The sequence below is a fragment of the Periophthalmus magnuspinnatus genome, chromosome 7, assembly GCF_009829125.3.
Source record: "Periophthalmus magnuspinnatus isolate fPerMag1 chromosome 7, fPerMag1.2.pri, whole genome shotgun sequence".
Taxonomy (NCBI): Eukaryota; Metazoa; Chordata; class Actinopteri; order Gobiiformes; family Gobiidae; genus Periophthalmus; species Periophthalmus magnuspinnatus.
The window spans coordinates 26,632,549-26,647,229 of NC_047132.1; the positions used below are offsets into that span (position 1 = coordinate 26,632,549).

General features: G+C 39.2%; 2 protein-coding genes across 2 annotated transcripts; one reads left to right on the forward strand and one right to left on the reverse strand.

Moving 5' to 3' along the window:
* Positions 1-530: 530 nt before the first annotated feature.
* On the forward strand, positions 531-3,936 carry mipa (major intrinsic protein of lens fiber a). The gene is made up of 4 exons (XM_033969158.2): positions 531-1,489; positions 1,570-1,734; positions 1,818-1,898; positions 2,020-3,936. Exons 1-4 carry the CDS (start codon positions 1,127-1,129, stop codon positions 2,203-2,205), a joined length of 795 nt encoding a protein of 264 aa, XP_033825049.1. The 5' UTR covers positions 531-1,126; the 3' UTR covers positions 2,206-3,936.
* stat6 (signal transducer and activator of transcription 6, interleukin-4 induced) lies at positions 3,359-14,290 on the reverse strand. The gene is made up of 21 exons (XM_033969156.2): positions 13,640-14,290; positions 10,977-11,128; positions 10,744-10,888; positions 9,651-9,731; positions 9,406-9,577; positions 9,130-9,233; positions 8,893-9,041; positions 8,324-8,443; positions 8,086-8,259; positions 7,386-7,473; positions 7,195-7,317; positions 6,987-7,079; positions 6,171-6,371; positions 5,918-6,012; positions 5,710-5,843; positions 5,449-5,595; positions 5,295-5,364; positions 5,141-5,209; positions 4,962-5,036; positions 4,374-4,418; positions 3,359-4,088 (listed from the first exon to the last, which is right to left on the reverse strand). Exons 2-21 carry the CDS (start codon positions 11,105-11,107, stop codon positions 4,007-4,009), a joined length of 2,298 nt encoding a protein of 765 aa, XP_033825047.1. The 5' UTR covers positions 11,108-11,128; positions 13,640-14,290; the 3' UTR covers positions 3,359-4,006.
* Positions 14,291-14,681: the final 391 nt, after the last annotated feature.

Consider the following 14,681-nt stretch of genomic DNA (forward strand, 5'->3'; position numbering starts at 1 on the left):
GCCAGGAGTCAGGACGTGGCAAACACAAAGGGGTGCACTGTAGGACAAACCAAGATAAATTATTTTATTTTAAGTTATTATAGACTTTGACGTAATATCTCTATAGGCCTACATAGTCAGTAGTGACTATTTCAACAGTGCTAGCCAATGCAAACAGATGACAGAAACCAGCAGAACCAATAGTGCCACTCGTGTGAATTGAAAAACAGTGAACTCATCACAATCTATTGAGTCCATACAGGCCGCCCCTCAGCTGCCCCGGTCAGCATCACGCTCTCCCCTCTTCCCTCATAACAGTTGCGGCTTTATCCAGACTGAGCCCCAAAACACACTAGAACACAATGTAAATGTCTGTCTAATCATTTCTGCTGCCACGGGCCAGTGCAGCAATGGAGCAGTGGAGAATTTACTGTAATGTCCATACCTTTGATAACTTTGAATCAATGTTAGATTCCAAATATAATTCAATTCAAAAACTCCATGTCAATCAAAGCTCATACAGGAGGAGGTCCTCTATGATGGAGCGGGCTCAGGTGCTGCCCACCACAAGGCTGCAGCTGCTCTATTTTCAGATTTGACGTCACTGTGGTTTCTCAAAGGGTTTGGAGAAAGTTATGAATGAGATTCTGTTTGGATAAACTTTGCTAATATTTCCATGTTTGCATTGCAGTGAGGGAGGGTAGTGAATCACCTGAACACTTTATGTGCATCTTTGCACCTGTTACAAATGTACTTGGCTCTATGGTGGATCTTTAGACTGATCAGTGGGGTGGGAGGGGAGTTCATAATTTTGTTTGGAGATGCAGTATTGTGCGTGACCCCTCCCCTGGTTGTACTGGGGTTAGCGTGGCCCTGTGGTGTAATATAAAGGCCTCCGATCTCTCCCCTCTCTAGTATAAAGACCAAATGTCTGCAGGGCATGCTTAATGTTATTGTACTGATCAGTAGAGGTGTGGCACATCTTTGTGACACATCTTCAGACAGAATCAGATTCAGAGTTTTAGATTGTAGATGTTTTCAGATTTAGAGAGAAACTCAGCGTGACGCCATTTATTTGTCATTTAAGTTTTGGTTTACCAGGTATATATCCTTATACCCATTTATTTTTAAGTTTTTGATTTTTGCCATGATGTGGGAGTTCAGGTCTATGTCATTCTGGAGGGCAGTTTTTGCTGAGTTTTATGGCACCATGTTCTTTATTTTCTTTGGCCTTGGAGCCGCTCTGCGCTGGACCACTGGGCCTCACAATGTTCTGCATGTGGCCTTTTGCTTTGGGTTGGCAGCTGCCACTCTGATCCAGTCTATTGGTCACATCAGCGGAGGACACATCAACCCTGCTGTCACCTTTGCGTATTTGATCGGCTCTCAGATGTCCCTGTTTAGGGCTTTCTTCTACATCATTGCCCAGTGTCTGGGAGCCCTGGCTGGTGCTGCTGTCCTCTATGGGGTCACTCCCACTAACATGAGGGGAAATCTGGCTCTCAATACGGTAAGACCCTCTCACAGCTGTATGTACCATGATGTAGTTTCTTTTCTCTCTCTCATCCTGACATCCTTTGGCTCCTGCAGCTGCAGCCAGGGATCAGCCTGGGCATGGCCACCACCATAGAGATCTTCCTCACGGTGCAGCTGGTCATCTGCATCTTTGCTGTGACTGATGAGAGGCGTAACGGCCGCCTGGGTTCTGCAGCTCTGGCCATCGGTTTCTCTGTGCTCATGGGACATCTTCTTGGGGTGAGAACACAACACTAAATCATACAATTAACTAAAAATCAGCAGGTTCAGGGTTAATAAAATTCCATTCTTCTATAATTTAGATGTACTACACCGGAGCAGGCATGAACCCAGCGAGATCATTCGCCCCTGCAGTTCTGGTCAGAAACTTTGTCAACCATTGGGTAAGTATTTTTTTTCTTATATTGAATTTTGAAACATTGAAATAAAACCTTTGTGTATCTTAAGTATTATCTCATAATGTAATGAATAAGCCTGACTGTTCTTGTGCATGTGGTGTTGCAGGTGTACTGGGTGGGGCCGATGATTGGAGGGGCCATAGGAGCTCTGCTGTATGACTTCATGCTGTTCCCTCGTATGCGCGGCCTGTCTGAGAGGCTGGCCACACTGAAGGGTATCAGACCTCCAGAGGCACAGGGGCAGCCAGAGACCAGAGGAGAGCCCATCGAGCTCAAGACCCAAGCTCTATAAACCACTACAGGACAAGTGCATCCTAAACCTGAACAGAATTTACAATACCTCCTCCAACAGTCTCAGTCTGTAACCCACCACAGGACCACCCTGGGGCAGGGGCCACACCTGTGGACCACCGGCCTCTCTCCTCCAGCCACACAGACCCCGAGTCTGAAACGGTGGTTTGACAAAGACTTGCCCAATGTGGCTGAACACATCATGGGCTTTTTGTGTGATTTTTTTTTTTTTTAATGTTTGCTCCCCTTTTTGTATTCTGAGTGAAACAGTAGAGCAGTAACCTTCTGCATGATGCTTATTTTTGACTTATCTGTTTTTATGAACTTTGGGTAAATGACACGTGCGGTAGACAGTTTTGGTAAACGTTTGTTGTGGTTGTGTGAGGAAATCATGTCTGTCACATTTGTGAGCGTGTTTGTGTGCTTATTTATTTTTTTTATTTTTTATTATTTCAGTCTTATGCTCCAACATAATACATTTTCACCTTATTTCACATGCTTTGAAGTTAGCCTTTGGCCCCATGTTTTGAGATGTATATAAAAACTGGGCTATTACAATTTAAACTGTGATTTTTGTTCAAATCAACTTTGCTTTTCATTTGAGTTTAGTTTTTCTCTTTTAGTGCAGCACTTTTACAGATGTACAGGTGTGGACCTAGTGTGCATTTCTCCTGTTTGTCTTCACATCAGCATTTGAATTGATTTACTTCGTTTGAAAATATGAATGTGTCTGTGGCTCACAGTAACAAACGTCTGGTTTGCTTATCGAGCTCAGAAACCTTAATTGTTAAAGAATGAGAGTATGAAATGATACATTTTACCCCCCACCCCCCTTGTTTATATGGCAGCCATCTAGTGAGCCCATTAAGAGACATTATGTGCTCTCTCTGCTTCTCTTAGTGTGATTTGTTTGGGCAGTGGCTTTAGCGTGATGTTGAAATGTGCTTTGTAAAAGACTTTGATGTACAGTGTAAAATCTTCTTTTCTATGAACTGACATTGGATGAATAGTGTACTTGATTGACATACTTTGTGGACCTTCTGGCTGTCAGAGGGGGAGAGACGCCTCTAATTACACATTAAGGTGCTAGGCCGATCTTCACCTTCACCATGATGTATTATTTTTATATGTAAAGAAAATGCTATGTTTCTAACTTCCTTCTCTTTCTTATTTAATGTTATTGTACAGTATGATTTTTACACACAAACAAAATCACAGTACCAACATCCACCCAAGGCCCATTTTAATGTGAGCCAAGGGACGTTTCAATAAACAAAAACTTCACAAAGCTATTTTTGTATTCATCAAATTAGAGGAAGATACAGGCAATATATTTTTATTGTAAAATGAACACACAAAAATGGAAAAGTCAGATTAACAAAGCAGCTATACACATTTTAAAGAAACCAGTAGGAAACCATACATACATTCACTTAGGCATCATTTTACAAGCTCAGGTCCACAAAAATGATAAAATTATGTATTTCACAGCTTAACTATACATACCTCAGAAAAAGATGTGACAAACAATACTGTAATACCACATAACATGACAAATGACCCTTTGGTTTATGCACTAGCCAGACTACTTCATAGAACTTCACACTGAGAAAGCTTCCACATTCTTTGGTGTGGTGGTTTTCTACTTGCGCTGTTTCTGGTAAAGATAGCTCAAAAATAACATTGTATAAATATATGGCAGCACAATTTGTAACTACCATAGCTAAAACAACTTACTTTAGGGCTAGTAACGCCATGCCCTTTTCCTATGTACATGTTCAATGATTGTTCATGAAACCAAATCACAGTGCGGTGGCACTGTCTATTGTTAGGTCAGAAAGAAAATCACCAAAATCTTCCAAATCCATTCTAGCACTGTCAGACCTGAGGAAGAAACAGACAGGCATTCAATTTATAACAATTTAAATTTATTTTCTACACAAAATAATATTATAACCCAGCATAAGACCTTACTGTAGGGTATAAAAAGGCAGCTTTAAGTGCTCTAAACTTAAAGACCTGTTCTCTCACCAAAAACCTTGAACTGAAATAAGGAAACTTTGGATTTGTCAATTCTGGAGCAGCTCGTATAAATTTTACAAAAGTAATTAAATAAACAGCACCCCCAAAGCAATTGTGTCACATAAAGTTTTTAAGTTTGAGTCTTACATGTTAAAGGCAACTTGTTGTTCATCAAGTAATGAACTGGGATTCCTGAAATACACACAGTTTAGGTAAAAAATTACATAAGAATTCATTTCACCTTTAGATTTAACTACAATGGAGTAGCTCCTAGGCAGCTGTTTCAAGCTTACAGTCACCCCAAATCCTGTCTAAGAATATATTTCTTGAGTATATTTTTAAAAATCAATCAAACAAGAGGCTTTCCAAAACCTGCGACACAGGAGCAAGTACTCACCTTATATTAGCACAATCTTATTTTTATTCTCTAGCCTTAACTTGTATATCAAAACTACATAAGGCTTTTGCAGTCTCCCAAACACAATAATCAACAATTTAAACTTCAAACTAAGTTTAGACTTCAGACTGTTCAAACTACACATTCTTACCAAAGTCTATTGACCAAAGACACAGGGCACATGTTATAACAAACATGGAAACAACTACGTAAAAGAAACCAGTAGAAACCTGTTTGAGACTCCGACGCAGTTATTATACCAATATGCATTATACATGATCTTTAACTTAATAGCTAATAAAATAAAAAACAAAAGCAAATGTTTTATAGAATCTTACATGCAGATTGGGTCCGAACAGTTTGGAGAATACTGTGCCATCATGGAGACTGGATTTTGGGCAGGGTTAGAGTCCCTATACACACAAGCATATGCATACCTTAATATTATGAACACCTTACTTAAATATCTCCTGTCATTTCCTAATTAAACATTCATCTTACGTCTCGAAAGACTTACAAAGAAAAGGACTCAGGGCTGTTCAGAGTTGGAGCGAGTCTCATCATGTTTTGGTTTGAAGAGTCATTTCTACAGAAAACACACAACTGTATCACTCTTTAAAATCATGATTATTATTTAAAACTATTAATAATAACAATCAATAGAGTCTTACATCTCTGAAGGTTGAGCCACAGTGACCAACTGGACTGGGATGTAACCTGAGCCAGCAGCCTTTGTGGGTCCTGTTTCATCAAATGTACAGCATAAAATTATTGGGTAATTGAAATATATCCCTTATATATGCTACGTTTTATGATAGGCCTTACCTATGTAGTACTTTTTAAAAACATTTTTTGGGATGTTGGGATACAGATATGTTAAATAGTTGATGTCAATGATGCGGTTTCCGAGGCCACTGATCTCCAGGTCTTTTTTACTGAAAGGCATTATATTTTGTACCTTTGCAACTCCAGCTAGGGGAATTAGAAATGATGCAAATTAGAATTTAAAAAATGCTTTAAAGAATCATGTAAAAGTAATGAAACGACACCGCAGTATAAAGGGCAATAAACGCATGATTTTCTCACTTTCAGAGACAGCCACATAGGCAATAGTGATGGCTCCGATCTCTGAGTCACTGAAGCGCAGTAGGAACGTGCCACCTGGTCGGTCTTTAAGTATCACATGCAAGTGCTGCTTCCCAATGAAACCAAAAATCAACCTGGACAAAGAGGAATAGTAATGTCTAAATAACTAAAGTCACCTCCAATAACTAAGGCTATAATAAGGTTGCACCTGTCACTCCAGTAAGGAAGAAGGTGCTTTTTGGTCAGCTCCATCACTCCCTCAAACCACTGCCAGAAAGTAAAGGATCGTCCTGGAAGTGTCTCCTGAAAGCAAACACATAAATAATTCATTTATGTTTAGTATAATATGTAGGTGGATACATTTCCATTAGACCATTGTGCAGTACGGTTATACACCTCTGGCTTTTGTTTTCAAATTATGACTTTGTTTTGATGGGGACATTAAATCATAAAGGGTGTACCTTGTTGAACTGAGGCCAGGACACAAACATGTTGCTGAAGTCACAGATGTCATGTTTGTCAAAGATCCTCTGGGCCAGAAACAGCAGGTTGTAATCGTTCAACGAGTGTTGAGTGTTCACCTCTGATGTGAACTTCACATTCAGTGTGTTACACATCTGTCTCCAAGGCACCCGCTCCGGGACCACGAATGGCACCCTGTCCTAAAGATCAAGATTACTGTATGTAAAGTTATGTATGAAGAAAAGTATTTCCTGTATAAATGCAGGGTAATCTACAGGAAGTTTTCTGGGGGCCTTTTGCCAAAATTCAGACATTGCTTAAATCATCATTTCTGTCCATTCAACAATCTTCAGGAGCACCTACAATACATACTATTTATAAAAATAAAATACTGCGGCCTCAAGATGAAGGCAGAACCCAAAACATATGGGAAAAATAAGCTTTCTTTTTTGCACCTTTTTTGTCTTATTAGAAAAAAAATACACATTAATCAGTTCAACATTCAACTGGGCCCTAGTGGCTGACGGGACCATGTTCATAAGCACACTGTGCCTATGCCAGGGGAACTGTATAAATATATATTTTTCTCACAATTTATTAGCAATAATGCTGGACCAAAACAGCATATACTCTCTTTTCTCCCCCTCACTTTTAAAATGAATTACTTGTGGTTTTATCTATGGGCTCCAGAAAGAGTTTTGGGAAAAAAGCAGCCATAACACAATTTTTTATTTAAAGGACAAAAGCTTGTTTTATCCTATATAAAATAAGAACAAGGAAAGAAAAAGGCAAACAAATAAGTAAAATATTCTCACTGGTTCTGCAAAAGCACAGTCCCAGATGACTGTGGCCATAGCATTGATGTCTTGACTGCCATGAACAATAACCACTATTGGCACTGAAAACACCTGTGAAAATTAAAACATTAATAATTAGATTTGAATCACTGTGCCAGAAAAGTAATTATAGGAGGAACAGGATGTAAGGAGCAGTTCCGATATTAAACTATGAAAATACACAGACATGTATGCTGTAGGGGTAGTCACATCCAGTTACGTGGATTTCTCCAGAAAATAGCAGAGCAAACTTCTCTTCTGTCACACACTCTGAGCCCTTTCTCTCTGCCCTCTTGATCTTTTTGATGGACTGTTGAATCAGATTTCATTTTAGATTTGTATTATATTCTGAATTGTAAGCTAAAGTTTACAATGTACCATATTTCTGAAGGCAGCCGATGTGGATTTCGTGGTTGTATTGTGCTCCAGGATAGCTGTGTGGTTCATCAGCTCGCCAACATTATCACTAAGTAAAAAAACAAACAAATCATCTTTAACAAAACTGTAAGAAAAAACGTAAAACCAAAAACATAATCACACAGGCCATGTATTGATTAAACGGTCTGAATAAACCTGTGCACACACTCTTGGTTTAGTCGCAGTTTACCGCCAATTTGGTGCATGTGTTATTGTGAACGCAGACTAAAACATCCTGCATTTTTACATATTACAATGTAAAATGCAGGATGTTGTCACTATTCAGCAAAAAGACATCATGTTTAGTCACACAACAAGCTAGATATGGCTTTGTCATGACTGAATGGTAGAAAAAAAAAAACGGCAGTGGAATAGGTCACGCATACCATACGCAATAACCCTTACTCCAACAGGATCATGAACAGTTTTATTGGTAACTATTTCGTAGAATTGTACTCAGTGTATTCATGTTTAATGACCGTGCTACTATTAGTGGTTCTGAAGAGTGCATTATCTTAAAAACATTTTATCCAAGTGAAAATATTAATGATTGTATTTTAGTTTTTCCTCAAGTGATGCAGAAAAGAGGGAGCCACTGTCTGTGTGAATGGTCATGTATGTTAGTTTATTGATCTCTGTATTGTGGTGTTGTGCCTCTCACCTGAGTAAACCCCCCTGGCCCACCCCTCGGGCCTGCTGTTCATTGATGATCTGCACCTTCAACATGGCTGGTTTTCCCGGAGCGATCTTATCCCCAAACAGGTACCGCACAGATGCCGAGAATTTAGACTGTGTTTTGATTACCTGCGGAGGCTGCTTTTCAATAACCAGAGAACTGTGACAGAGAGGGAAAATTGTGAATAAAAATCTCCAAATAAGTTAAAAGACTGAGATGTTACCTCTGAACTAGGACAGTGAGTAGGGAGGTGAGTTTCTCTGTTAGGCCCATGTTTGTCAGATCCCCAACCAAAAACACCTCCTGACGCAGCTTTGCATTCATTTCCAGCAACTGCTCAAACCTGCACAATATACAAGACAAAATTAGTAGCTAATGCAAATAACTGAATTAAACCAGTGCCTTTAAACCTGTGGTGCCGTGCGCGTGTGTGTGACTTATCTGACATTTTGCATCTGTATTACTTTAGTGGCATCTCAGTCAGTTAAATGTATTAATTAATTTAGCTTTACTACATTCGAACCTTTTCCATTAGTACTGCATTAATGTTGGATTAGTGTCAATTAGTCAGTTGGTGTGCAAATAAAATTAGACTTGTGCTATCTCAAGCTAATTGTATTACAGTTACAAATACTCGCAATACAGATACTGAATTTTGTGGTTGTGGTATCATAAAATCCAGCTAGTCAGTTACTCATTACTTAAAAAAAAATATATAAAATATTGAGGCTCTATAACTATGGTGGAGGATAACATGACAGGTTAACCATGTTTGGTAGAAAAAGTCCTGACCCGGTCTGCAGGGGGTGTAGGTTGTCATCAAAGGGGTGTCCAATAGCAGCTTTGTGCTGCTCGAAGCACCAGGTCTTGAGTTTGGAGATGAGGTCCAGCTGGTACTGCTCCAGTCGCTGCACACACTCCTGTAGCAGCTGGACTCTGGTCTAAACAAACAGTTGTACACATTAAGGTTTCACTAAAGCACCACACGGACCATATTCATATTTCTTTAAATTATTGTGTTTGGCTTACCATAGCCATGGAGTGCAGACTGTATTCTTTCTGTTGGATGCAAATACGAAGGTTTTTCTTGGGATCTTCACTGGAAGGATCAAGGCCATTTGGCACCACAGACCCTAATCCACAACAAGTTTCATATTAAAAATCACATCAGTATTAAAACTTGTTATTTATTAATTATTTTTCAGAAACCTTTGTAGTTGAAACACAACTATTCTCTATTCTACACTAAACAATGCACCTACTATGACTCTTTCATTAAATCATAGAAATACCTTGTAGAATTACCTTGTGGCGAAATTGCTTCAAATTTTTCGCGGTCCAGGTTAAGCTCTTCCTGTAGCACATGAATCTTCTGTCGGATGTCTTGGATCTCCACCACTTTGTTCACCAGTTGGTCCATGGTGATCTCCGGAGCTGTGGGCTTCTGCTGATACTGGGGGCATGAAATCTGAGGATACTGAAAACATCAGGTTAGTGAGAATTATCCACACAAACTTATTTAAATATATTCGATTATGTCTAAATCTCACATTGAGGAGCAGAATCCGTTCTTTCCTGAGGATATCTCTGACCAATACTCCAAACTCTAGAGGCTGTGGCTGGAGATACATCTGTAAATAAGCAGTATGGTCAATGGTCAATGATGTGTTTTCATAACGAGAGAGGGATCAGAGGAGAGAGGATATGTCAAGAGAGGGATCGGTGGATGAACACTCGAACTGGGCTACTGTCATAGTATAGTAGAGTAGTACAGTAATGGTTTGCTGAGTGGTATGTCGTCTTTAATGCATAATCGCAACCACTCTGTCACTATTTAATGAGTAATGTGTAGGAATTCCATTGTTCACATTTAACAAGACTCAGGCCAAGACTCAGGCCAAGACTCAGGCCAAGACTCAGGCCAAGACTCAGGCCAAGACTCAGGCCAATTTTTATGTGTTAAAAGTGTTTTTTTATACATCTCAAAGTTTACCTTGTTCTGATCCATAATTGATATAAAGAAGGTTTTGTCTATTCCTATAAAGCTCTGATAAAACTGATGTAGTGATGTGCATTGGGCTTTGCAAATACAATTACATCTGAATAGCTTATATCAACATTATTCAGCAGCATTTTGAAGTAGCACATGCTGGCCTGGGAACGCCTTGGAGGAGCTGGAAGAAGTGTCTGGGGTGAGGAAGCCTGGGAGTCCCTGTTTAGACTGCTGCCCTCGCTACCTGGCCCCTGATTAGTGGACGGAAATGAATGGATGAACGTGCTGTTAAGTGGAGCACCATATGAACTATGTAGGAAATTCATTAGCTGTTAGAAACATTGTTGTCTAAGAAGTTACTCAGCACCTAAGCATTTGATGGCTCATATAGAAATCAGACCAAATACACCCTCTGCAAACACGGCAGGAAAAGTGCTATTCAAGTTTGAAAAGAACAGTTTCCATTGTTTTCAAGTCAGGAAGAATCCAGAACATATTGTGCTTTTCTCTGTCTGTAATCTAATCTAATCTATAATCACACTAATTACAATTCCTCTTATTTACAATGTAAATAAGAGGGGAAAACAATTATGACATGTTTAATAGTTCGAAATAGGTCTCCATTAATGGAAAACACAGCCAATGCATACCAGAGTTTTGCTGATCTGTCTGAGCTTCATCTTGTCCACTATACTACTGTTCTGCTCGGAGAAGATCTGCAGCAGGTTGATCATTTGGTCCAGCTGGTATTTGGCCCGGGCCTCCAGCTCAGATTTACCAGGTTCAAAGTCATCCCTACAAATCACAAAACAAACACATAAACAATAATGTAGACTAATGTTATATACACTGTATACTGTATCTTGTCTTTACGGTGTCCCACCACATCTGTTGCTCGATCCATTCCGCAAGATAGTGCCGCACGTCGATGGGAAAAGTGGAGGGGTACAGGTCGTTCACCATCTCGTGGGACAGATATTGGAAGAGCTGGGTCATCTGGGACCACTGTGCCATGGTCACTCACAGTCAACAATGCTGAAACACAGTTCAGGTTAAGTTCAGGATAAGTTTTGTTAGACGTGTTCTATCAAAATGACGACTGGATTCGGTCAATTCAAATCTCAAAAGTTTATTTCCCTGACAGTTACAATCTAATACAGCACCCGGGGTCAAATGATCTATCCCTCGAATGTGCAGCAGGCGGTCTGTCTGTCTTTCCCTGGCCCCAAAGAATAAAAATGTAACATGCAACATGTTGAGCAGGCAGACGCCTTGATCCCTCCTTCCGGCCTCGTTCACCTCTCTGGGCTGCACTGGTCTGTTTTTTGGCCTTGAGTCTACTCCGGCAGCCTTATCTCTGCAAAGGAGTGTCTACACAACCCCAACAGTTTCCCATAATTCATATCACACAATGTTGCCTTTAAAGAGAGACTGTTATAATGAGTGAATAGTTAGTGCTTGTTAAACAACCTTCAAAAGGATATAGCATTCAAAGAATATATGCATTCAGTATAAAAATGGTGCTTACATGACAATATTCAAAGGATATATGAATTATTATGTTTTGATATGATATCTGAATTATATAATGCATCTAAAAATCTTTATTCGGACTAATATGCATTCAGTATTTTGATATATGTATATGTGATGCAACTAAGAAGCTTTGTTACTTAGCATAGCCTTCAGTTTCTATAGTTTAAGGTACTTTTTGGCGTTATCTTGTTCAGACAATATTTAACAATGCATTTATAATGTGCACATTTTCTTTCAGGGTTATAGTTTGCTAACAGCACACAGTGAAATTACCTGCACAATAATCTCTGAGCTGTATTTTACAAGACACATTGAACAACTTTTGGTTACTGCTGAATCACACTTCTGTTCAGCTTGTTTGCAGCAGAAAGGTACATGTAATAGATAAACCAATAACCAATAATAACCAATAATGGCTATAATCCGGTGTGTTTACATTCATGTTATATCATGTCTGTACATTAGCATGCATGCATTAGCTTGTAATTTTACAGGGAGCAGCTAGCTTGTACAGAACAGCATATTTCAGCAAAAAATATGCACACATGACAGCTTGTCAAACTAATCATGAGGCATTTAGAGTGAGAACTATGCACTCCAATCCAATACATGTAAAGGCATGTGTAGCAGCTAATAGATGATTAGTCAGTTAGTTTTTGATATAACATGTGAAGACTGTCCTGTTTTGTCTTTTGCTTTCACATTTGTTTAAATGAACCCGTATAGCCAAACAGGACATGGTTGCAGTTGACACTTCACTATCTACATGTTATCTAGCCCTCATCTCATCTGTAGAGAGGAGATAGGAAATAACTTCACCATTTGTGCCAGGGGCAAGGCAGAGGAAAACAGTGTGAACTATGTGAGATTATTATTTATGTCCTGTTTTTATTCAGAGATTGAACAGTGTGTGGTGCTTAAAGCTATTCCATACTGCTTTGGTTGGCTACTATCTACTGTAAATCAGTTAGATGGCAGCTAAGTGCTTTTAATAATGCAGTGGTATTTGGTTACTTGGGCAAAAGCTTCTAACATAAAACTAAGCACTGCATAAACCACAACCATGTTTTTCTTCACTTCCTCTTGATTCCAGCAAATATCTGACTTCAGAGACTGTACATACAGACAAGAGGGAGGATGTGGGCTATTGTGAATCTCAGAAGTTCATGACAGCATTTGAACTAAAAATGAATATATATATATTAATGTACACACAAAATGAGTCCAAAAAAAGCATTTTGTGGTCTTGGATCTTGCAAAGAATCTTAAGATGGTCCTATCTTAATGGTCTCCAATCCAAATGAGTGATGTCACGGGCTCATACCTGAAAAACAGCTTTCAGTTTGTCAAGGTGACTCATTCAAATTGTTTACATTATTTATAAAATCCCACACCCCTACGGAAGTGGTCCTTAGAAACCTCATTGTGTCCTCAAAATGTTAAAATCCTGCATTAATTACAAGTCTATAGTCAGTTATAATGTAACTAGCCAAACACAAACGGATTTCACACGTGGAATGTGGTTTCACTGTCGGTGAAGATGACAAAACAGCGATCCTAAATGTTTACAGTTTCCTAAAACTGGAGGCATTTCAACATTAAAGAAGTGATCATGTTATAACGCACTCTTAAATGAAAGCCACACTCCTATGAAATGACACTATGTATGCTTCCAAAATACATTAAGGAATTGTAGATTATGCAATGGACACTCCCAACTCTTGGCATAATAATCTAATAACAAAACCAACCCATTTACTACCACATGTTTACGTGTCACTTAAAAAAAACAAAAACTAACCGTAAAAAACAATAATATGATTTAACATTTGATCGCATTTAATCGACGTTAGGACAAAGTACAAACAACAGGCCGCGCGTCCCACGGTGTTTATTTTTGTAAATAGAGCCCAGGAAGCAGGAATCTTTGGACAGCAGGCATCTATAAAACACACCAAGCCACTTCAAATTAATTAAAATGCTATTACAACAACGAGAAAACACACTTACTTTCCTTGTGCTGAATATCACAACATATAGACGTCTGTTTCTCCTAATATGGCCGGTGCGCAAACTTTCACTTATTGATATTTCCGTGTCCCATAATTCAGTTCGCCCCAGACGCGATCTCAGGGGATGTGGGTGATGGAAGTCCAAAAGAAAGTTGGTCTGACAGCGTAGAAGCTTCGGTGAGCTCACTGAAAAATTGTCTCCTGTTTACTAGATGTGTTGATCACTTCCCTTTTACGCGCGACGATCCGGGGAGCGCGCTTTATTTCCTGCCCCTAGACTCAAGTTCACCACATTAAACCCTAACAACAGGCAGTTAATTAGTGATATTCTATAAAGGACTGGCGCAAGAACTAAGAAAACGACTTTTAAGAGAGAATATATGTTGCAACAGAGATGATTTATGCTCTGAAACTGTGAAAGCGAACAGACTTCCACAGAAGCGGAGGCGGAGTGACGTTTCAACTCACGAGCAAAACTTCCAGTAATGTGTGAGCTGACATGTGATCCAACCGAGGCACTCATGAAGACCACAAGATGTTAAATACAAACCACTACACAGCAGTAGTAGTGCGTAAACGGCATCAGAATTTAAAGGTACGCGCAAATTTGTGCCACAACACGCGACGTGTAAGAAACTGAATGTGAAAGTAAACCCAACCTGTGTAAAATGTCCAGCAGGGGGCACACACGCAGCACATTTTTTTCCTTGAACAATCAACAGAGTAGTTACAGAATATACTGTATAGACCCATTTAAACAGGGGTGGCCATTTCAAAAGAGAGACCAAAGTCATAAACTATTTCAGAGTCATAAAATGCAAAGTCAAAAACATTTGTGTATCAAGCTAGACTAATCTTTTAGAGGTTTATAGTTCAATAATCATACCAAATTACGCATTTCAAACAGCTTCTATTTTAAAATGATTTCGGGGTCACCTTCCTGCACAAACTGATGACATTAGTAGGCCTATAGCTGTAGTTTTGGCCTGTTGTTTTTATAATTTCAAATGATTCAAACTATAAAGTCTAAATACCCGAAA

Bases quoted from the DNA above. Each gene is read 5' to 3' on its own strand.
- stat6 (XM_033969156.2), bottom strand. From the start codon at position 11,107: ATGGCACAGTGGTCCCAGATGACCCAGCTCTTCCAATATCTGTCCCAC. The intron at 9,042-9,129 runs GTAAGCCAAACA...CTGTTTGTTTAG, and splicing joins GTCTGCACTCCATGGCTATG to ACCAGAGTCCAGCTGCTACA. The intron at 4,089-4,373 runs GTAAGACTCAAA...TTTCTTCCTCAG, and splicing joins CAACAAGTTGCCTTTAACAT to GTCTGACAGTGCTAGAATGG.
- mipa (XM_033969158.2), top strand. From the start codon at position 1,127: ATGATGTGGGAGTTCAGGTCTATGTCATTCTGGAGGGCAGTTTTTGCT. The intron at 1,490-1,569 runs GTAAGACCCTCT...TGGCTCCTGCAG, and splicing joins GAAATCTGGCTCTCAATACG to CTGCAGCCAGGGATCAGCCT. The intron at 1,735-1,817 runs GTGAGAACACAA...TCTATAATTTAG, and splicing joins TCATGGGACATCTTCTTGGG to ATGTACTACACCGGAGCAGG.